Genomic DNA, 24,608 nt, shown 5'->3' with positions numbered 1-24,608 from the left:
AGTGTTAAACAGTGCATTAGAATTAATTTTTAATAGCTATCATGAAGAACTTCATAAAATGGATTTTGTTTATGCTATGCCTATCTATATATTTGAATTTCACTGTATGAAGTTCTTGAACTTTGGGCCAATGCTTTCTAAGGCCACCCATACACCTGCAAAACAGTTGGGAGCTCCAGTTCACTGAGTAGGATTCAGTTGCAGATTAAGGCCTTTGCATTCAGACATCTCCATGTGAAATACAGATCTTTGCTGCGGTCAGAGTTGATTGAGGTCTGGCTAAAACACTCTGTGGTGTCTCCAGGATGATCTGACAAGCTAACGGGGCCTGGCTTCAGAGGTGGCCTGGATGGCACAGGTGGTGTGAACCTGGCCTGTAGCTGTTACTCCGGAAAGGTGTCAGCCTCCTAAGTCCCATGTGGTTCCTGCCTGCCCAGTGTAGGTCCCTTAGACATCCTGGAGTACCTGACTGTGGGAGAGGAGCAAGGCCACCATATCCCTCCATCCAGACGTGATTCAGTCACCTCCATGTAGGATCCTAGTGCCATCCAAGGGGAGAGGGGGCATGTAAGATCCCATTGGGGCTAGCAGGTATTTTAAAACAGAGAGGGAAATACACCCTTCTGGCATGGCAGCTGGGAGCCAGCAGGATACTCTGGAACTGGCTAGAGCTAGGTGTCTGTCCAAGTGTCTGAGCAGAGCCCTGGGAGTCTAATCTAGGCTGTGATGTGTTGCTCTCTGGCTCCACTGAGTGTGATCACTATTGATTATGATTGAAAGACATGTAGCTTATATGAAATTGTCTACATTTGGGCATGTTAGTGCTGAACTGAATCCTACAATTTTTTTTTTAGACACATTAGAATAGAATTGAACAAAACAAAACAGAATATTTGCTGGAGGAGACCTACAATAATTATCTAATCCACCTGCCTGACAACTTCAGGGCTGACCAAAAGTTGAAGTATTGTTCCAAATTGCAAGTAATAATTTTTATTTTATTTCATAGCGCATTCTGTATGTTCTTCCTTTTCTTGATTTTTTTTGTTTCCTTTAATAATGAACGATAAAACATCACTTTCCAAAATTAGGTTTCCAAACACCTCTCTTCTGCCGTATCAAAATGAACTGCATCAGTGGCTGTCAGGAAAAGCAAATATGACAAAAAGAGTCTGTTTGAATATTCATTTGCTGCTCTGCATACACTGAAACTCTGAAGTGCAAAAAGGGCACAGAATATTAGATGTGCTTGTGTATGAAATTAGTATAGTATCAGGTTTGAATAAAATATGATTAATAACAAATGTGAATATGATGTTGGGCAGACTGTAGTGGTATAAAACCACTGAGGACACAACACCAGTTCATCTGTGTAGAAATGAAGAGAGATGGTATAAACAGCATTTTCCTTGCTGTCCTCAAGCATGCTGATGCACTGTCCAAACCAATACTGGCGTATTGAAAGTGGAAGTCCCTCTGGAGTCCTAAGTTTATTGCCATAAATTGTTGTGACAAATGTTTTCTGGAGTAAACTGGCTTAATTCTTCTCTTGAGCCCAGCACTTCCTGGTATGCAGTATCAATGGAAAATTCTATTTTGGTGATAAATAATTCCAATGAAATTTTATTGGATAAGGACTGTAGGATCTGGTGCATGTTATAAACTCTACACATTTCTGTAATCCATGAGAGATGATTGGGAAGGCCTGCTTGGCATGAAATGAAGTTGTTGAAAAAGCCTTTTTCTTGTACAGTGAGTACTTGTAATTTAAATGTTTTACATCATCACTTTCCAAAATGGCCAAAGCATGTTCTTGGGAAAGTGTTTTCTTGTTTTAAAAAGATTGAAGTTTTTTATCAAGTGCTTGAAGGAATTTTTAACTGCGTAAATTTTTGATATATGCAAAAAAGATGCATCTGAATAAATAAAGCATTTAGGTGTTTTTGTGTTTAGTATTGATAAAGTTATTACTTTAAATGTAGGATGTAAATTTTTAAAGATAACTGTATTTTTATTATATAGGATTTTTCAGAGGCATCTCTTCATTTTGGCTACCATATTTTAAAATTCTATAAAAATCCTCAGCCTTCTTTTTATAACATGACTTACAGTAGCTTCTTTGCTGGAGTTTCATTTCCTGCTAGCATCTAAGGAAACATTCACCACCAGGCCTGAACTTTGGAAGTCCTTGCTATGACTGCGTGCTCTGTAATTCTGCTCATGTAGATGGACAGAGCCATTGCAACTCCATCTCCACTGGTGATCGTGCACCAGCTGCAATAATATTTCAAGTCAATCCCTGATTAGTTAGGGGAAGGTCAGCTATTTCTGACTGGCCTCGCCCGGACAGCGAAACAGAGCAAAGCTCTGCCATCAGTGTCCTAAAATAGAAGGCCCTTTTCATCTGTCAGACTTGAGTCAGCCACATGGAACACAAATTTGGAGACACAAATCGACTCACGAGGCATTGGGAAGAAGGGCACAGGCAGAAAGTCGAGTGAAGAGAAACTTCTTCAGATATTAGCTGTTTTCTCCATATAGTTTTTAGTTACTTTCCCAATAATTTGTTTAAATTTATTTTACTGCTAAACTTTTAAGTAATTAAGGTGGTTTTTTTTGGTCGTTTTTTTTTTCCTAATAACTTCAATAATGAAACTGAGCGTGGGGATATTTTTTGGAGGCTTCTTTGCAGCTCTGGGGGTTTTGCTTTTTTTGGTGGCATTTGGAACAGATTATTGGCTTCTTGCTACAGAAAAAGGAACTTGTTCAGAAGCACTTGAAGGTGCTGGGGTTAGTATGAACTTTTTATTTATAATGAGAATTATATATGCCGAATTCTTGGATGTGTTTATTTTATAAAGTTTAAAATATACTAATTTTGTTTATTTTCTAAGAATTTACTTCTGTATATACTTTTGAATATGCTAACTTTGACCTTCTGGAGGCTTACAAGCCTGCCTCAAAACCTTTTATAATCACTTTAAAATGAATTTTTATTTTGTGATACTGCTTTTACAATATGATATTCTTTCAAAAGAAGAAGGACTGTTTATAAATGTTCTAGCTGACCTAAATTCAGACAGGTTGTGTGTCATTATGATGGTGGTGTTTTTTACGTCAACATCTAATTGAATTTAATTCTTTCAGCCATTCAAAAATTGTATGATTATGGCTTTCTTTTTCTTTTATTCCTTCCTCTGTAGGAAGAGAAGGCCACTTTCCATCATGAAGGTTTCTTCTGGAGGTGCTGGTTTAGTGGAAATGTAGGAGATAATAATGGCAGCATGTGGAAGTTTTGGTATAGTAAGTAATTTTTTCCTTTTATTTATCCACAGCAGTTTGTTCTCATAATTGTTGGGGTTTGGTGTGTTTTTTGTTTTTCCTTCTGTCTTATGAATCATTAGATTTCATATGGCTTCTTTGGGGATCAGGTTCTTCAGCTACCCTAAAATAAATTCTTGACACATGCTTTTGTAATCTATAGGAAACCCCAGGACAAAATGATGCAAGTTTAGCTATCAGATTACACTGTGATTGTTATGGATGCCCTGCTAACCTGAGTCCATTCTTAGCTACAAAGTCCTTTACCACTTACTGTTAAACAGTTGGTTTATTTCTGTTAAGTAGTGGAAAAAGAGCTTAGTGGTTAGCCTGGTCCATGAATTTTTGCTTGGGGAGTTTCTCCATCTGTTCTTCACTGACTACAAGTGGGTTAAGAAGGGAATGGGCAACTCCACAGTGAAAATGGTGTAGGACACACCCTCTCCAGAAGAGTTTCTTTATTACATTCACAGATGACCTGTTGCTTTCTTTTCACTAGAAAGAAATCCAGGATTCTAAGATAGATGGAATTACAAGGTCAGATAGTGTTTTACAACCAAAATCTCCCATTTAGAAGTCAAGCAAGATTTCTTCTCCAGTCCTTGGCACTCCCTCTGAGGTAGGGAGCTCCCTCACCTTATTGCAAGATTTCGATAATCCTTGTGAAAAGCAGGTGCCATCATACAAATTTGACTTCAATAGCCCATATTTTGCTAAATATATTGCTTTGTCTTGGGTGGAAAATGTAATATTCACTGTAGTTAATTTCCCCTTGTTATTTATTTGGAAAATTATGTGGTCAGGAATCTGAAACTTAGATGGGGTTTAAGTTATAGTCAGCTTTTGTTTTTTGCCAGGAAGAAGTTGATATTTTTAGAAGTATTTAGTATAAAGGGTGAAATTATCCTTTTCTGGAGGATATTCATTCCATAGACTAGGCTCTTACTTGTGGCCATTGTAAACTCTCTGAAGATGCTTGGTATTTTCATTGTTCTTTCACAAAAGAAAAAATAATTGCCTGGATTTTGTTAATTTGGTTGATTTTTTTTCTGCACATGTAATAATGAGAAGAATATAACTAACCCTCAAACGAGAAAGGTACATATGCATGCAAAGGCATACACATGCATCACATGTAAATTGCAGTGTGCTTTCAGCAGGGCTCGTTTACTGTCCCAGAGTACAAGTCTGTATTGCTCTTTAAAGAATATTCTTGTTTGGATGACAAGGCTTGAATATCTTGCCAAACCAAATTCACTGTAAGCTGTTGCCTAGAAAGGACCTGAAATCTTGACCTATGAAGCTCAGTTTGCCCATTTGAAGAACAGACACACAATGTTGTTAAGGCAGTAAAATATTAATCTTTAGTTTTCTTTCATTTTTAGCCAACCAGTCACCTTCTAAGAATTGTACACATGCTTACCTGTCCCCATTTCCTCTTCTCCGAGATGAACACAACTCCACCTCCTATGACTCTGCAATCAGTAAGTATTGTTTGGTGCAAATGAATACAATGCCCATAGTTTCAAGAGAACAATTTGGATGCTTCAAAATAAAACAGCCTTATCGTTCCACACAGTTTAATTAAGAGAATTTTGGTATTTCATACTTCTCATAATTTTACAACATGCATATTTAAGCCACTGTTTTACAAAGCACATAAATAATGGTTAGCTGAAAAAAAAACAACAAAAACCAGAGACGTTTCCTGTTTAGTGCTTTTTTTCTCCAACATAGTAATTATCTTCCTTGGGCTGAACACATTAAACAAGTACTTATTGTCATGTATTTCAATAAAACTGATTTTTGTTGGAATTTTTTGTTTTGCTTTGGTTTGGTGGGGTTTTTTTTGTTTTTTTGGAGGGGTTTTGTTTTTGTTAAATAAATAAACACGTATACATTTCCATACAATGTATGGAAATCTACTGCATTTTTACTTTATGTGGAAGGAGGAGCAGAGCCTTGATGCTATCTGAGTTTATTTAACTGACTCAGATATACTTCACTGAGAAACTCTTGTGCTGTAACAGAGATACATGTAAGTATATATTTATATACATGTGAAAGATAAACATTAATAAAAAGTTTATATTTGAATAGTGCCTAGAAAGATCTGTCTTTACCACACTTAGGACACACTTAAAAATACCAGGAACATTTTTTCATATTAAGAGCTTTACACAAACATATTTGAAGTAAATAACCTCTGATATCTATTTCACATGACTTTTTAAACAACCTGTGATATATGCATGCTACATGTCTCTGAGCTTGCTGACTAAGGGACTTAAGTGATCCCTTCCTGTCCTGAAGCTGCTAACCTTGCTAACCTAATGCTTTTGCTAACCTTAAAGTGTCTTTAGAATCCAATTTTTATGCTGCAGACATGAAAAAGAAAATAAACTAGAATTATAATGGTTCTGTTAATCTTTAGAAATTATGAACTGTTTGTCCAGGAAGAATTCAGACCTCGCCATTCAGAGATCTAATCTGTAACTTCACAGCACATCTAGAACAGTTTATCTTTCCATTTGAAAGTGACAGATTCATCAGCTCCTAATAGCCTAGACAGAGTTTGTATTCCACCATTCACTCATACATTCACAAAGGTTCCTCAAATTATATTGCATGATTACACAGAAGTGGACAAACAAAGAAAAAGAAAAGGAGAAGGAATATCATCAAAAGTTTAATTAATTTTAGTTAATGTTTGCCAAAAGAACCACTGCTCAAATATAATTTTCCTATCTATATTTCATATTAGGAGATTAAAAGTAGGCAGAACTGTACTATAGATTCTGGCCCAGGTAGAGTATATTCTGAGCCATTCCTGCTATATAAATAGATACAGTTGGATTGCTTTCAAGCTCATTAAAACTGAAGATGGTTTGGGGTTTTTTATGCCTACATTTCATTTTCAGCATCCAAGCTGAGTTATTTATTAGAACAGTTACGATTGCTCAAGAGTCTTTCACAACTTCTTATGAAGAAGGTTATGTCATCATCTCTTCTGTTAGTTCGAAACTTGTTTCTCCTTTAGTCTAGTTTGACAATCATGCCCAGGATATTTGGCAAACAGGCTTTAAAAATCTTGTTTCATCTGGAGTTGCTAAATTAAGAAATGCTAGAAAATTATCCTCTTCTTCCTGACTCCCAGTGCAGGAAGTGGTTCTCTATAAAGCCAGTGGCAAAAGTCTCCAGTTTTGTTCCCTGAAGAACAAAATTTCATTTTTGATTTGTATATCCAGTTGTCTGCATCTAATACTTTGCATCAGCAAAACATAGAATAAAAGGGCACTACCAAAAATTTGAGATTATTGTCCTCTTTTTTGGTTCTGCTACTGTTTCTTGATAAAATATTACCATTTTCATGGCTCATAGCTTTCTCGACATATTCTCTTTTGGGGATGATAAAAAGCTCAAATTTTCTCCTCAGGTTTATAATTGTATTTTTAGTGAGTAAATCAAGATCTATTTTAACAAAATATAACAAGATAATGAGAATTTTTCTGTCATCTTCATTTGCTCTTTCATAGAAAAAGAAACAGCTGAATAAAGAGCTTTAAACTTCATTAGAAAAATCAAACGTATACAACACATTTTCTAAAAATCTCTAATTTTCTGTTTAGAGCACTATTAGTTGCTGAACAAGTAGAAGTATGTGACTTTTTTACAGACTATTTGGCTTCAGAGACTTTTGGATGTTAGACGAATTTAACTTTAGCCCCTTGTGCAGTCACTTGTGTGGAGACACAAGTGTGGTTTGTTGGAATGCTGTGTCACCATCCATCTAGAAGAGCTGAGACAAAGATAAGTTGCCTGAGGAACATGAAATCTCTGATGCTTTTTGAGTGCAGTGTCTGGACCAAGTTTCCTGTTGACATAACTCCTTTGGCTTTAGTAGGAATGTGGCTCAGAACTTTTCTGGGACAGAATTCAAAACAGGATCACCTATCCTCTCTTAGTTTATTTACATCTTTTTTTTTATGTTGGGTTTGTGTTTGTGTTATAGTTCCCAAAAATCTTAAAGCACTGAAGATGGGAACTCTAGCGTTTCAGTCTGCTTTCCAAAGCTTTGGACCAAAGGCTGCGTTCATTCTGATGTACAAACCTAGACTATGAGCTCGTGGTGTCAAAGGCTACAGCCTTAGATGGAAATGTAAAGACAGAAAAGCTTATGGGGTGCTTATATTGGAGGTTTGAATGCATGTTTTAATGTATCAGATATCTTTTAATCATTCCTGTTAGATGCATGACCAGCTTCACAGGGTTAGATAGCACTGCTTTGAAATTGCAGTTTGCTATATCTTTTAATCATGGTTATAATGTTTCTGTGCATTCATTGGTTTTGTTAAATAATCTTAACAGAGTAGGGAGGATTTCCCCTAGCTGTAGTATAAGGTATCATCAAAAGCTGTGTGATCCATCATTTATGCTTAATGTATTTTAAGAAGTCTGTAGGCCATGTCATTTATCTTAACCTGAAACAGGTTCTAAATGAACTCAGGGGAAGCCTGACTCGAGTGACTTTCTGTGATGGTACAGAGGTTTAGAGTGACAGCTTTTATAGTGTGCAGCTCTCAAGTCGACTTAGCACCTCATTGTATTGCTAGCAGATTCATTTTTATGATGATTCACATATATAAGTGCAGTAAACTACAACCTAGGAATAAAAATTTAAATTAGACCATGCAATAGAAATACCACAGCAGCAACCTATATATTTTAAAATAGACATGTTATTGCATAATCATAAACAGATTAGTTGCCCCATCAGGCTATTCTGAAAACATAATAGTATAGTATTTTTAATATTAATTCACTGCTTGCTATATTCATGCATAATATCATGTCATTATGTTACTTAACACTGATGTTCAAGGGCTATCACACTTTCCTAAAGTTCTTTTGCTATAGGACAATACCAGGCCTATTTTTGGAAAATGTGCAAAGTTCTTACTCATGGAAATAGTCCCATTGGCCATAGTGGGATTATTTGTGAGAAAAAGAAGTGAAAAATCTAACTCTTAGTCACTAATTCATTATTTTTATTTTTAAGGGGATTTTTTTCAACTTAATTTGGAAATACACATTAGTGCCCTAACTGTTATAAATCACCCCAACACCTTTTGAAGCTGAAGTGGAAGCATTTTAGTGGGGCAGCACTGGCATATTAGTTTAATACTCTGATTTGTAACTGCCAGTATTTGTTTCCTGACTATTAGTATCTTATTTTGTCCAGTACTGGGCACATTGCCAGCATTTTAAGTAATGCCTAATGGATAATACGCAGTGTTTATAGAACTGAAGCAAAAATCTGATTTAGCAACTGTTTAACCTAAAATGGTGAGATCAAATTTATTGGCAGGTTTGTTAATGGGTTGAAATTAACCTAAAGTAATCTGGAAAACATCAGCCATGAAATCTGAAAATAGAAGTTGTACCAGTGAAATGTTAGCAGTAGTCTATTTCTAGGGGAAAAATGCTCTTATGTAATAGTCATATAATTGCCCATGAGAGATTGTAATACAGTACATTTATAAGTGTGATCTCTGTAGCTCCCCAACCAGCTATAAAGTAAGCAGCATTTTTAAAAAGCAGTATATCCATTTTGTGAATATTTGTATTTGTGAATATTGTATTTGTATTAGTGTTAAAGCTATTTTTGAAAAAAATATTATTACCAAGGGATAGTAAAGGCTGCTGAATGAAGCTGAGAAAAGTCTTGCAAGGTTTACTGTGTTGCCAGGTGTGTCTCCTGTGCTGCTGCTGAGATCGGTGATTTCATTTACAGCTGTTTATCTACAGAGAAGATACTCTTGGTTGACAGCAGTTCAGGCACTTTGCCTTTCACTGTATTAGCACTGTGTGTGGCAAAACTCTTGTCAAAAGCATTTCAATATCTCTTACATTAAATAGAGAGGTGAAAAGCTGCACATTCTAGAATACAATCCACTGTCAAATCACAGGAAATGCTCCCTTTTGGATGTGAGCTTGTCCATGATAGTTCCAGGAAACTTTTCTAAGACCTTTTGCCTACCCCTGGAAATTTTTATGTGGCATTGTACTAACACGTTTCAAAAGGCTTTTCATCCTTATGATTAATATTTCATATTGATATTAAATTTAAGATTAAGTAGTTTGGGTTTTTATGGTAAACCACAGTACTTATATGGACTGATGGCTGTGTTTTGAAAAGACTTTGAGTCAGCAAGGGCAGAGAAATACTTGATATGCTTTCATGATGCTGATGTTAACATCTCCAATAGTAGAAGGGTGTTGCTTTGTGACATTAGCTGGGCTGTTCCTGAGTAACTATTATGGAGCTCCAGAGGTGTCCATGACTGCTTCACAAGTGTGAGTGTAGGTGACACAGCTCTGTAACTTTTCAAATTAATTATTGCTTCTCTTTCATATCATGTATCAGTAATGTCTTAAAATATGAATCTGTAACTTCAGTTTGTAATCAATGCTGGGATCTACTATACTAGAAAAGAAGGCTTGTGGTAATTTCCTCCCTTTCTCCAAAATTTGGGACTGCACAAACCCAGATACTTCTAGTTTTCAAATAATGTGAAAGTCTCTGGAGGGACCTAAATTAGGATCTTTAGTGAGAAAAACAAGTAGCCAGGGAAAACTATAGGTCATGCAATTTTGGAGGAATATAATGTTCCTATACAGGCCCAATGGTGCAGTTGTGTGTGCTCCTGTTTTCCACTAAGTCTTTTTTATTTTTAGGCCTGCCTGTCATTTCCTAGGCAAATGTTGTACTCAACAAAGGGCTGGCTTACCAAGATGAGTTACAAAACCTTCTGTTTAGCACTCTTGCAACACAGAGAAATGGTATCTAAGATTTTAAACACTGCAGATATGTTTACTTTGCACTCTGCAGTAGTGCGTGTACTTTATTTCTTCTGTTGTAGGAAATAGAATAATGCATGTGTTTGAGGTGGTAACTCTAACATATCTGTGAAGTATCTGTAAGAGGCAAGGGTACTCCTTGTCATCTGGACCAGAACATGGGCTATCCTATGAAATACCTCAGTGAGAATTGAAATTGTGCAAACTTCTGCTAACACTTCTGTATGGATACACTTTGTGTGGGTTCACCAAACCATTATTGCTTGAAACAGACGGTTTGGATCACAGTGTCAGCCCTTTTCATGGGATGTAAAGAAGAGTAATTCAAAGCACATCCTCTGTTGCATTTTATCTATCATTGTGTGTCTCGACCTCAGAGCGGCAAAGGCTTTGACTTGAAGAGTAATTTAATTCTTAGGAAGATTTAATTTCAACCAGCTCTTTTGTGTTCATCTATAGATGACAGCTAAGTTAAATGACAGCAGTAGGCCTGAGCTGTTATTTTGAATGACTAGCCCTTTAGAAATTGATCTTGCCCATCTAGGCAGAGATTATGGGAAATGTGATCTAAGCAAAAATGATCAGATCATAAAATAAGTGAAGCCATCTTTGCAGGAAAATGATGGCTTTTTAATTCCCTTGCAAATGTAAAAGTCTAAGTGCTCGTAGGGTGTTTCCTCAGACCTGTGCCACAAATGAACCAAATTACTTTCTGCCTTGCAGATTAGAGGGAGTAATATTTTACTTGAAAAGTCACAGATTTGTGAGCAGACTTCGTACCTGTCAACTACACTCCATTTTTTAATTTATGTTTAATGACTGAATTAGCTTAATAAACAAGTATTAAGATAATCAGACTTTATCTGTGATTCTTTAGAGTAAATAACTGTTTTGGAGAAATAGAATGGAAACTTCTGTCAGGGGATAGCTAGGTGAAATCAGTATTTCCCACACAATGCATAAAATAGTTAAGTGTTGGAGCAGAGAAACAGCTTTTCTCTTGTACAGTTACAGAAAGGTTGAAAAAATTTTCATCAGTTACATTTGTACTTCTTTTGTGCTCTGCTTCTAAGAATATTTGAGCATCAAATCAAGCTTTTCTCATGAAATCTCACTAAAAACAGACTTCGAAGCTTCCTCTGTGAAAAGTGGATAATGAAAATGGATGTTGGTTTTGTAATGCTGTAGAATCTCGTGTCCTCCTCCACTGAGAAAATAGAAACACTGCTCCATGACATAATAATATACAAGAAAGCTTTTTCAAGCTTCATTTTGGCCAATGTGTCCTATTATGTAGTATGACTTTGAAGTACCTTGGGCCACCCATGTAAAAGAGTTGGGTGGTTATAGATTGATTTAGTGGTATTAGGCTTTAAACGAGGAAGTAATGTCCCATGGACTTGGAGACTGCAATGAAGCTTATCAAAGTAGCCCCATGAGTAAAATAATATGAAATTGCTTCAGAAACCCAAGACTGAAGGACTTGAGAGATTTACCTTTCTAGGTCTCCATTTGCTGTCCATTTGCGTTAGGTGAATCATTTAACTATATGTTTAACTTTAAACAGGTGCCTAAATCCCATAAGAGGTATAGTACTTAAAGCAACACACACATTTAACAGCTTTGCTGAGCCACAGCCTTATTTCTTACCTACTACTCCAATAATTTTTTGTTTATGTGGAGTGGAGACTTGGATATGGACCAAACCACAATTTTAACCCTTCTGCCAGGTATTTTCAGAGATATTCATCCTTTTTATGCCCAAATCTGCTGATCAGTGTGGCGGAAAATTATGTCTCTGACTGTTTGCTTGGATTAAAAAGGGTGTTATTTAAAAAGTGTGGCTAATGTAATGTGGCGAGCATGATCTAGCTAATACATTTACAAGGCTGATGATGTATTCTTTAACTTGTGTTAAGCTGGTCAAGTTAAAAACCGTAGACTTTTGGAATACATTAGTGGGAAACACAAGCTGCTAATGCCTAGTGAGCCTTCAGATTTCAGATGAGAGCAAACCTGAATTATTACTGAATAGCTGTCTCTAACAAGCTGTATGAATTTGAATCTTCCAGGATATGAACCAGTATAATAGTTGCTTGGTTGTGTTTTTCCATAACAGTAAGTAGGTGCTGTCAGATGATAAGTGGCAGTTTCTTTTGTGATACACTTTTCCTGACTTGCCAGCTGGCTTATATGCTTTCCCTCAGTTGGGTGGAAATGTTTTTCACTGACTGAATTGTCAGTGCTTCAAGATTTTCAGATCTGACGATGGAGATCTTTACAACTCATAATTTTACTAATGGGTTGTGTTAATGTACCAATTTTTAAATTCATGGGAGAAATTTATGTCACTCTTGTAGCATTTGTAAAATGATGACTTTGTTAAATGGATGTGCAATTAACCAGCTAAAAACTAATTGTTAGAAAGACTCTTTTGGCCAGAGTATGTCACAAAACTCTCAGCTCATTTATCACCAGCTGCATCCATTAATTCAGCACTGCTTGGCACTGCCTAACGGGCTTCTGAAACATCGCATTTTAAATTTAATAAAATACAAAGAGCTTTAGAGCAGAAATAGTCTGGTTTAAGACACTTAGCTGTTTTTCATAAATACAGTTTACATTTTTTTAATTTCTCCCTGTTCCTAGCTTAAGTTTTTTTTTTTGCTGAATATGGCTATATATAAGGAGCATTATCCAGCCATAAATTGTAAAGAACTTACAGATTGTTATTGGTGATACAGTCTGGGCACTAGGATTGTCAAGATGTTGCAGCTCTCTGCTTCTTCTGCACAATTTTGGTAAAATAATTGTATCCTGTCAGTACAATCATTTATACCAAGGAATCACTGCTATAGCTTTGCTGTACCATTTTCTAAATAGTGTCAGCTTGGTCAGGTTGCTATCTTACAAGGTATTGCAAAATATTCAGCAGATGGATTTCATTCACAATAACTTACATGCTGTTTTCCGTGATCATCAGGTAAGGAATGGTAATCAAACATATGTTGATCCACATGATATATAATGTATATGCAAAATAGAATTAGTGTTTCATTTGTTAATAAGGTAAGTGATAAGAGAAGGGGAAAGGAAAATATTTGTTAACCAACTTGGATAAGTTCTAAAAAGCATTGTATTCTTTTTCTTCTTTCTTCCTTTTCTCTAGTTTATCGAGGTTTCTGGACAGTTCTTATGCTCCTGGGAGTACTCACTGTTGTGGCGGCTAGTTTCCTCATCATCTGTGCAGCTCCTTTTGCCAGTCACATTTTATACAAAGCAGGAGGAGGCTTTTTCATCATTGCTGGTGGGTATACTGTTTGCTCAGTCAATTATAGAGTAGAAAGGATGAGTTATATCTTCCATTTTCCCTAACCAAAAATTGTATCAATCATGGTTGAAAGAAAGAGAAAGAATATGCTTCTAATCCTTTGGCTTGTGGATGCTTGCCTTGGACACAGATTCTTTGCACAGTTATTTAGTTATGAAGATATTATAAAAGCTATTTTTGGGTTAGGGTTAAAAAAACCCTTATATTAAGCTTTGGGTTAAGGTTAAAAAACCCCACATCCAGGACAAGTAATGGAATTACACTGCAATTTCAATCTACTTTTTTAACAGGGAAAAGAATGCATATTTAAGGATGTCGCCTTATAGGATTCTCAAGGGCTTTAGCTAAGGAGAGGGTTTCGTCCTTTTTATCAGTGATGCAAAAGATGATTACAGTGGACTCTGAAGAAGTTGGGAGACAGAACACATATACATGACCAATACAGGAAAATGCTTTGGATGTGATAGGACTAAACAAAGTAGTTGTCATGTATGAGTAAGTAGGAGCTCTAAACCTCTGCGAATGAAAGATAACAAATAACTGAATTCCCTTCTTCCTCATAACCCACACGTACAGTGGAGGATGCACCCTCCCAGGATTCAGCTGATATGGACAGCTCACTGGCACATTGTTTGCTTAACCTTGAAAAGTCTGTGGAGGTGTCACACTGCTGTGTAAGATATAGTTATATAGGATGTAAATGATATTATGTGCTTCATCTCTGTTCTCCTTGGTTTAAAGCCTGATGAGAGGCAGCCCTCTGAGAACATATTGTGTTACAGGGCAGAGCCACCTGTGTCAGGACCACAAGGCCTGGGCCCTCTTTTTGCTTCTCATACTGACCCCCTGACCTTGCTTATCCACTGCACCTCTAAGCTCTTCATATGCAGCTAGTGATCATTATTCCCTTCCAAAGGACTCTCAGTGAAGTGTGGGAAGTATTTTATAATATTTTAGTTGAAGAAAATCCTGCATACTTACATTTTATCTCTTGAGAATTACTCCTCCACATTTTAAAAGACATAAAAAAATATTCATAGGCTGACGGAGATTCTAAGATATTTCAATGATTTTTGTTACTAATTTGCAGGGCAAGAGCCCATGTGAGTCTTGCTCTTTTTCTGCATTTGTAATGCATGAAAAACCTCAGCTATCACTAGAAAGTAGCAGAAGCTGTTTGAGAGGAAAAGGGCACTTGAAAGATGTGGAACTGACTGGCAGAGGTGCAAAGCGACGCTTGTGTTCTCCACTCTGGGTCAGTTCATCTGCCCTCATTTAGGTAGGGGAAAGTTAGATCCCCAAGCCTGTGCTAGCCTCCCTTGGCTTCCCTAGGAGGCCTGCAAGAGGCAATAACATTCAATGGCAGTAAAAACAGTAGGCATGTAAGAAGTTCCCCCAGCTGGGGATTCATTTCACACTGAAAGAGGGGCCTAATTGGATCAGATGAATGTGCTATGGAGGAACCCTACACCTCTCTTTCCTTTACTAAGAGAATCTAGAGAGACTATTTCTTTAGGTATGTGAAGTTAAGTGAGCTTTATTATCCCAGTGTGTGACCTTGGGTCTGTGTCTGTGCCCATTTTACCCTTTGTCCCTATAGAGCAAATGTTCTTCAAGGGAAATCCTGATTTTTTTACTCTCTCTGTATGTAGCATGTTTCAACTTCAGGACTGTTCTCAATCAGGGCTTTAGAAAAAAGCTGTTATTTTTACTATTACCATTACTGTTGTTGAAAAGCAAAGGTCTGTAGCAAAATCCTGCTATAATGTCAAAAAAGTGGAGCTGGCAGGAGAAAATAGGACCCATTCAGCTTGCTCAAGAGAGAGCAAGATAAGATAGAATCTGATGCAGAAGAGGGTGATGTGCTCTACTGTCTCCCTGCTGCCCTGATCCCTTCCTGTGACTATCTCCTTCAGGATTAGGGAGTTCATTTAACTGCCTGCCAAATCAAAGCAGGGCGTGGAAGGGGAGAGTGATGAAAAGTGGGGCATATTTATCACTTCTCAAACATGTGATCAGGATGCAGCCAGGTTGTGCATCTACTTAAACACAGACCTAATGGGAAAATGAAAAGATATAATGTGACTTAGATTAATGTGACTTAGATTTGGTGAAGTTAAGAGTTCTTCTAAGACAGAAACCAGCAGGCTGTTTTGAAGAAAAAAAAAAGGAATTATGCACATTGTTTTGAAAGAGCCTGGATGATGTCTTACCACAAAATTCAACTATGTGTTATACTGTAGAGAATAGTCTTCTGAGAAGGAAGTTAGACAAGATGATTGTTCTTTGGAAGTTAGGAAGAAGTTCTTCTTTTTAAGAAGAAGAAAATGTCATTTTCCTACTTGTCTTAAAAATAAGTTAGATGAAATAATTTTGATACCTGTTATTGGATGTATCTTTATCCTTCTGCAACCTTACCTTATAAATCAGCAGCAGATAAACGCTCTCCCTCAACTGAAGACTGCAGCTTGTAGCATGATCTGTTGTGACTTCTAAGGGTTCAAAAAGTAGCTGAAGATACTATTGGGAATGAGATTCTTGCCAACTGTTCAGCCATCTGAAAGCTGTTTTGTATGAACCAACTGCTTAAATTTCTGTTGCCAACAGTAAGAAACACTCAGATGGACACCTCACCTTCTCTGTGCTAAGGCAGATAGATTTGCCTTTTGGAGGGACCCATTCAAGAATCCTAAACAGAGATCCCGAGTGACACAAATAAATTTATGTTGAAAAGGACCTCTTGTGGCAATCAAGTCTGACATCCCATTTAGAGCAGGGTTGTCTTCAAAGTTAGATCAGGCAGCTCAGAGCCTTATCTAATCAAGTTTTTTAAATCTCCAATAACTAATGTTCCACAGCATCTTTGGGTGCTTGTTCCAGTTTGACCAACTTCATGGTGAGAAATGTTTTCTTCTTTCTTTGTTTTCACCTGGTATTGCCCTTGATGCAGTTTGTGACTATTACATCTCATCCTGTCAAGTCTGTAGGCCTCTGAAAATCTATCCCCATCTTTTCTATAACTCCATTTAGAAAAATGAAGACTGGATTCTTCTCTAGACTAAAACTCCCTAGCTCATTCAGCCTCTACTTGTTCTCCATTCTCCTAGCCATTGTGGTGGTCATCACCTCAGTTTTTCAGTATCTCTGTTTCACATGGGGACCCCAAACTGGACATAGCTTACCACATATGATATCACAAGTGTTGAATAAAGGGTGATAATATTTTCAAGTCTAATGATGGTGTTCTTGCTAATGCAGCTCTGTATGAGGTTAATTTTCATTGTCGCAAGACCTGCTTGAATTGTTGTACACATAAAGGGACCATTCTTGTATGTTTAGGTGTTTTAAGGAATTTAAGGAAATTGTCTATGAGCAACACCAGATTCTTCTGGGCCCTTTGACCTTTAAGGCTGCCTTTGCCCTTCAAGGCAGCCTCTCTTGGGATCTTACCTATCAGTTCTCTGCACAGATTGCAGTGTGTTCTCCTAGGTTCTGGGTCTTACCTTCCATATTCCTCCTACGATATTAACTTTTGCCATTCCGTGGCCATCATAACTACAATTAACACCATCTATCATTTTCCTGACCCATTTTTCCTTAATTGGGAGTAGCAAAACTTTGTAACTGTATTAACCACCTGAGTCCACAGGTAAAACTACACCTGCAAGACCTGTGGGGAAAAGTGAGTATCAGTTCAATGATACCACAGTTAGTGACTTGAGTCCTGCCTTTGCAGCCTCATCTCCATGTCTATAACATCAGAGGATGGTCCAAGAGCAGCTATGATACTGAAAACTATAAGAAGCCTTATAGTTGCTTCAAAGGTCATAGGAAAAGAAGGGAAATCTGCCATAAAATGATCTCTTAGAGCAGCCTTCAATAAAGTCCATAATTAGCTTGTGCCTCTTTCTGCCTGGTGGTGGTGAAAACTGTCCTCTTATACTGATGCCAATAAGCAATATACCAGGATGTGCACTGAGCATTACAGAATCACACCCTGGTGAAGAAGCAAGATTAGAAGTATGACTGCTGCTTCCTGCCAAAGAGTGAAACAAGATGGTACTTTAGTTTGAGGTCCTAGATGAGAACAAAAATCTGTTTTCAGAGACATGTACCTACTTTCATAACTTTTGCATGGGATACTCTGCAAGTACTTCAGCAGAGAATGCCAACCACTATTTTTAAATAAAGGTCACAATAGGCCAAGGTAGGTGGTAGAATCTGAAATAAGGACAAGAACAGAAAAATGCATTTAATAAAAGAAATACACACACACACACAGAAGTTTTCCTCAAGTGAGGTAAAGAGTTCTAAACTTCCAGGCATAAGTAAAAAGCTCACATCATTCTTTCCAGCACCTGTTGTCTTCGTGTCTGCATAGTAAAAGATTCATGCCATAAACAGCCATTCACCATTGACAAGTGAAAGGCATTTCTACGTGGGAAGAATCAGTACTAAAGGCCAGCAAACTGCTTCTTGAATTCACAGACATTTCTAAAGGTTCTGTATTCTTTCTCCTCTACAATATGCACAAGTATTTGTTTGAAAGAAATTCAAAAGAATGAATGTGAAAGACAGAAAAGAGTGACCTCAGAGAAGTCCATGTCTTATCACACTGCACAGTGCTGTGTTTCAAACATGTGTGTTTATAAAAAAAAAGGAAAATTGAAAAAAAGAAAGAAAAAGGAGTAGGAGGGAAGTATTTATTTGTCTTAATCTCTCTCAGACATATTTCATGTTCTAGGAATAATTTCCCTCATCATTACTCTTTCATGCAACTGCTGTTCTATTTTTTATTCACTAAAAGGCAAAGGCAAAAGGACGCCTGCACTCTATGAAAAAGGTCTAAATGCCAAAAACATAGAAACATATCACAGGACACACTGTTCTTAAAAATACTTGGTTCAAGAAATTGTGGATTTTTTTTTTCAATCTCAGTAATTTTGTCTTGGAGCTTGCCTTTGAGAGTTCACAACATTCACAATAGATTGTCAGTGCAAGAGTGCAGGAGCAGATTTCTCAGGATAAATACACATTCAGTGAACTGCCTAAGAGCTTAACTCCCGTGAAGTAATAACTCTGTGAAAATTAGACAAAAGGAGTGCTAATAAATGAAATACTGATGGTGGCAACAGGACATGGTCAGTTTTTACTTAGCCTGATCCTATTGTTCAAGATATTTATTGAACATGCTAAGTAATACACCTATTAATTAGTCTCCATTAGCAGGTGATAGAACCCTTAAATATTCCTTTAGTGCCTTAATTAACTAAGAGGGTTTACACAGTCTTCCTTTCTTTTTCTTCCCTTTTAAGGAAGGACATTTATCTCTGCTTGACATAAATTTCTTCTGAAAATTTCCATACCCGACAATTTGCCACTCACAGGTGTAACAGCTTGCTGTGAAATCACACCCCATGGATGATAGATTCCCTGAAGTTGTTTTACCACTGGCAGTCCTGGCTTGCTATTTTGCACCTACATGGTGTTGATTCTAGTTTAACCACCTAGGTGTTGCTTCAGAGTGTCTGAAGAGCAAGGGGTGCCCATTTCTAGATTAAAGCACCTTTGATGCAGTTTTGTTTTAATGATGGATGTTTTTGACTAACTTCTCTACATAACTCTGCTCTACCCAGGATGCCAGAGGAGCTTTCCAGATGTGCAAGGCCTGGTTATACTTACCTGCTGCTATAGTAACAGAATATGCATCACTACTTTCGGAATGACTATTGTTTTGGACTAAGTTTTCCCCTGTGTAGAGATTAAATAGAGGACTAGTTTGAAAATGCATAGGCACAGCCAGTTGAAGAGGTAAATTCCAATGTCCTTGTGGATTTTGCCAGATTATTAATGTATCTTTCCAAATCTTAGTGCAATAATTTTTGTTCAAATTTTGAAACCTTGAACAAAATCCAGATATCTAATAACTCCATTTATGAATTTGTCCCAGAATCTTTCTACTTTTTAAATCAAAAGTTACTATCTCTGTTTTGTTCTAATTTTCCTGTGTTGCCCATATTACCCGTTATCATTAGATGTTCTGTTATAGGAATCTTCTGCTCAATTTGAATTATATTTGAAGAGTTTTCAATTTATTTCATATTCTTCTTGTCTGGCCCTAAGGCAATCCTTCTCTCTGATTGTTTCAGTGGTTTTATGTTTAATACAAGCACAGTACTAAACTCCATCAAAATTGAGTTTTACTTAGGTAAAATATTTTCAAAATTGAATTTATGCCTCTTAGAGTTGAGTGTTGGGTTTTTTCAAACTTTGTTAGGAATTTGAACCTTAGCAAAAATGTAATCCTGGAAGTGTATTTCACAGACATGAAATGTGTCTGCCTCCTTCTTTATTTAGTTTTACTACTATTATTTCAGCCTCCTAGAAATTGCAGATCCTTTGGGAATGTTTTGATTATGCCTCAGCCCTTTTTTTGTTGGTCTTCAAAAGATAATGTTTATAAGGATTGAGCCATGAGCTCTCACCTGTCAGATGTTCAGGCTGTATGTAAAGATATTATATTTTGTCCATAAAGCAGTAGCAGGAAGATCACCAGGTTAAGCTGCTCCATCTAACCTGCCTGGTTTTGTCTGCATCACGTGAGGATGTGAGGACAACAGCTGCTCCCTGGTAAATGGGCAGAAAGGGTGGGGAAGGAGGTTGTGAGGCAGCATCTCAGGTTGGGGATGGGGAAAGGTAACCATCAAAGGTTACCAGGACATGTGAATATGGAAGCAAATCCCTGGCCATGGGTGTTTCCAAAGTGCACTTGTGGGTTTTACCACAAATATCACATTTGTTCAAGGTTGCATTGCAAGTATTTAGCCGGATGGAGAAGAGACCACAAATACCTTTGGCTTACAGCCTGTAACCTCAAGTTTAGGAGTGAGTGTTCCCAGGACTGTGCACTGAGTTGTGTTTTAATGAGGCACTTAAACATTCTGGGATAAAAATGTGATGGGGTGGTGCCCCTCAAGTATTGATTGCTGGAATAGATGGTCCTGCTGCTGCAACTTTGCTGTGACAGTTGGAGCTCAGGGAGCAAATGGGTACAGGCTGAAGCATGCAAAAAATTTAGGCTTGTGCCCTCAATCCTCCAGCAGATCTTCTTCTGGAGCATCTGTTCTGCAGGCTTGCATTTCTCAAGTGTCCACATTCCTCTAAAGTGAAATGAAATATTAGGAATGCAACTGATACTCTGGAAAGCACTTTCTTCTTGTATCTCCTTCTGGTGTATAGTAACAAGGAGATTATCAAAGTTTGTAAGGACATGTGCTCCTATTACTATCATGTATAAACAATTCAAAGGCCTTTCAGAGGAGTGGTTGGGAAAAGGCTGTGAATTATGTGGTGGATTAATTTCAGGAAACTGTTGTATCCAATTTGAGGTTATTCCTAATAGCCTGCTTCATAGTTATTATTTAATTATTGTTGTGTTTTTTTCCTCTACCAAGAGCTTCTTTTCTAAAGGTGGATGATTTTGAATTAAATACATTTGAATTTTTATGCAAAATATTTGAGTAGAATACTCTGAAATTTTGTGTTCCAAACACAGCCCTTTTCAAAAGAATAAAGAAGCAAATGCAGAGAGGTGAAGATAATAGAGAGATTTCCCACTCCTTTCTGTATCTCATCCATAAAACTGATAAAAACAATGCCAGAGTTTGGGAAGCAAAAGTACATTTTTTCCCCAGATTGTTCCATTCCATTCCCCCTCCTTCCCCCACCTTGACCCCTGAATTCAAAACAGTAAATACCTGCATGAATTTTGTCATCAAAGTCTGCCTACCAGAACCAGATATCACCTTTGTCATGGGAGCATGCCTTTCAGTGCAAATCAGGAGCGAGATGGAGGTAGTGCTAGTTAGAGGAAGCCAAAGGCAAAAATTATGCAGTGGTGGCTGACAGTGCCATGCAGACAGGACCTCAAGCATTGATGGATTTTTAGGTAATACAGTAAATGCACCCAGCATCTGTCTCACACTCTGTTGTTAAAACCTGGTGTTTCTTTTCCAGGTGTCTTGTTTTCGCTGGTAGTCGTGATGTATGTCATCTGGGTCCAGGCCATGGCAGATCTGGAAAACTACACAAACATGAAGAAGATGGATTGCCCAGACTTTGCTGTTTATGTACGTTATGGCTGGTCGTTTATGCTGGCTCCTATAGGAGTATTTTTTGCTTTATTAGCAGGAATGCTGTTCTTGTTGGTAGGGCGTTACATTTATTTACACTCAGACTAGTCAGACGCTGCTGAAGGGAATACAGCAATACTTGTGAAACTTTGTGACAAGTGTAAACTGGAACACAATTTTGTACATTATTACCATTATGGCAATCTTAAATGTGCAGGCAGACTTCTGGAAATTCTTCTATTACTTGTTACAGGAAGAAACGACCTTTAGTCCCAACTATTTTTAATTCTTTAGAAAGTACACGTGGTTCTTCACATTGTACTATTAGCAAGATTTTTGTTGGTTAATAAACAGAAGAAGACAAAATTTTTCTGCAAGTAAAACATGAACATGAATTGTCTCAAATCAACATTTTATACATTTATCTTTTAGCATTTATACTGTTCTTCTGTTTATAGAGAATGGCATAAGGTAGAGGAGAAGGCAAACATTCAAACACAGTAATTCAATCTACCTCCTCTCCTGTTTTCCACTACTTGCCTTAGCTTTAATGGCAGCAAACATGTCTGCACTTTATAAAAATAGAGTGCAGTTGTTCATGCAGCATCCATAGGAAGAGGACAAGAGAGAAGACAATTGCCATGAATGTGTAAAAGCTTAACTGTTCTACTACCCATGTCTCTTTTCTGTATGCATTTGAAAGCTGTATACTTCTGTATTCTGAAATCCATGTGTTGCATGATCCTGTAAGCCAAAATGCCTTCACTATCTGAAGTTATGCCAAAATTGTATTTTGAACTATAGCATTAATATTTTAATTAAGTTTTAACTCTTTTATTTTTCAGTGGAACAACTGGCTCCTCTAAAAAATATTTTCATGGTTGTGTAAAATTAATTTTTTATTAAAAAAGGTTTATTATCAAGACAATATTTAGGACATGAACATGTGTGTCTTGTGCAGCCTTCATTTTCCCACATGTTAAAAATCTGCATTATAGACCAAATCCAACTTGCCTACTAGGCTTGCTAGGGAAAGCAATGAGCCTAGCTAAGACAGCCAGGGAGATGGATTTGGTACTGCATTGTAGGAGTGGCTGGTTCTGTATGTGTGTGTGCATGCACATCTGTGTGGAAGATGGGGTAAAGATGAGACTGTATGCATGGTATGGAAAAGATGGGGTTGAGTTTTAACAATGGGGAAACTTTGTCTGGCATTGGGCCCAAATAGAAATTAAATCCATCTGAGTGTGTGCTGGTTTTCACTTTGTAACTCAATGCAGAATCGTTTGGGGCTGATGGGGAAAAGTAAAGGCTGCATGTCGGTTTGTTCTTGTTCATAATGCTTAATTCCACAGCTGTTATGAATACTGAAAGCATTGCTAAAAGGCAGGAAAGGAATGCCCACAGAGAAGATGTGGTGAGCCAGATTGGATGTTATTCCATTTTGGGAGGTTTTGTGATTGGAAGCTTTCCAGCCTTTCCTGCTACTTATTTATTTTTCCCTCATCAAGATTAGTGTTATACATTATAGAACAGGAAGACAACAAGAGTAGGAGGTAGGGAAGCTGGGACTATGAGGTTTAGAATAATTACCAATTCACAAAAATATTATTTTTATTGGCAAATAACATGGTGTTTTTAATTACTGTGTCAGAGAGTATGATGGGTGAATTTTAACCAAGTATTCATAAGCATATATATATATATATATATATATATATATATATATTATATCTATATGGACCCCACATAAATGATAGCCATCCGGAGAACATTAGGGTTACACCATAATGCTGTTGGTTAGTTAGGAAATGCTGAAATTAACCCTGCTTGTTGTGCATATGGTATTATATTCCTGCCCTTAATTACACAATCACATACTGTTTCTCAAATAATACATTCTGTTGGTTTTTGCCCTCTTTATAGTCTAGGACACTCACTGGTAATTGTGAAGGTAAACTCAATAATCAAGGGTTGTTGACTAGGTACCCAATCCCAAACCCTGTCTGCTTCTCTGCAGGGGAGAGTCCTTCTCCACAAGAGCTTAAGGGGGCAATATGCTTGAGCCACTTTCTTGCAGCTTTTGGAAGCTGGAGGAATTGAGAGGTGCCTCAGAGCTGGAGCTCTTCCAGCAAACCCAACCATGTGTGCAGCAGCAACTAATAAACTCTGCAAGGATTGAGCCAAAGGCTCCCGTGGCGCCCTTAATTCAGCCCATGTGCATCTTCAGAACTCTCTCCATTATGCTGCTAAATTAGTTACACTTTTGTGTGTAAGACATCCTCTCTTGGAGGCAACCCTTTGGGTCAGACTGTGGATGTAATGGCCGTCAAGGTCCAAGGTGTTTCTGAGGATTCCCTTGGAAATGTCTGGAAGCCTTTCCAACACCAGCAGAAATTCCTTGAGTCCTCATAAATTTTTCACTCAAACTCATACGTTGGCAGCAGTCCGTAGCTCTATCAATTTGCTTTAATGGGATTCCCTCTTAGTGGCAGAACTGAAAGTCAGGTTCCTTCTGAAATGGTGGGGTTTGTTTGCTCCCTCCAAAAAACGTATGTAGGTAAGCACGTGATATGTAAGAAGTAGTTGCTGCAGACCAAGGAATGGTATTAAGGGTGGAGGGGAGGCATTTCTGGATGATTATTGCCTAAAACACAGTTCAACTCTTGTTTTTCTGCTTTCATTAAAGAACTATGTGCAGGGGAATGGGTTTGTAAGAACTTGGGGAAAACAGGCCAGCTAAGGAGACTTGCTTTGTGGCATTCTTCCAGATATGCTTTTGTCTAGAAAATCCTTGGCAGGGATGCAGGGATTTTCATGAGAGCAGAATAAAATATTGTAAAGAGGATTAAATACGCTAATCAAAATATTCTGTGAAATTGGTCAAAGAACTGTGTTCCTCACAAATCCATAGGAGTTTGGGAGTTTGGTTGTTTTTTTTTTTCCTTAATAATTTCCTAGCT

At 37.4% G+C, this 24,608-nt stretch overlaps 1 protein-coding gene across 1 annotated transcript; it reads left to right on the top strand.

The window, feature by feature from the left end:
• Positions 1 to 2,464: 2,464 nt before the first annotated feature.
• Positions 2,465 to 22,563, top strand: TMEM182 (transmembrane protein 182). The gene is made up of 5 exons (XM_030954095.1): positions 2,465 to 2,790; positions 3,204 to 3,303; positions 4,707 to 4,805; positions 13,352 to 13,489; positions 21,530 to 22,563. The coding sequence occupies exons 1-5, from the start codon at positions 2,650 to 2,652 to the stop codon at positions 21,751 to 21,753; spliced, it is 702 nt and encodes a 233-aa protein (XP_030809955.1). The 5' UTR covers positions 2,465 to 2,649; the 3' UTR covers positions 21,754 to 22,563.
• Positions 22,564 to 24,608: the final 2,045 nt, after the last annotated feature.

This window comes from Camarhynchus parvulus, chromosome 1 (assembly GCF_901933205.1).
Source record: "Camarhynchus parvulus chromosome 1, STF_HiC, whole genome shotgun sequence".
NCBI lineage: Eukaryota > Metazoa > Chordata > Aves > Passeriformes > Thraupidae > Camarhynchus > Camarhynchus parvulus.
The sequence above is the reverse complement of the archived record's forward strand: the minus strand, read 5'-3'. Positions and strand labels throughout refer to the sequence as shown.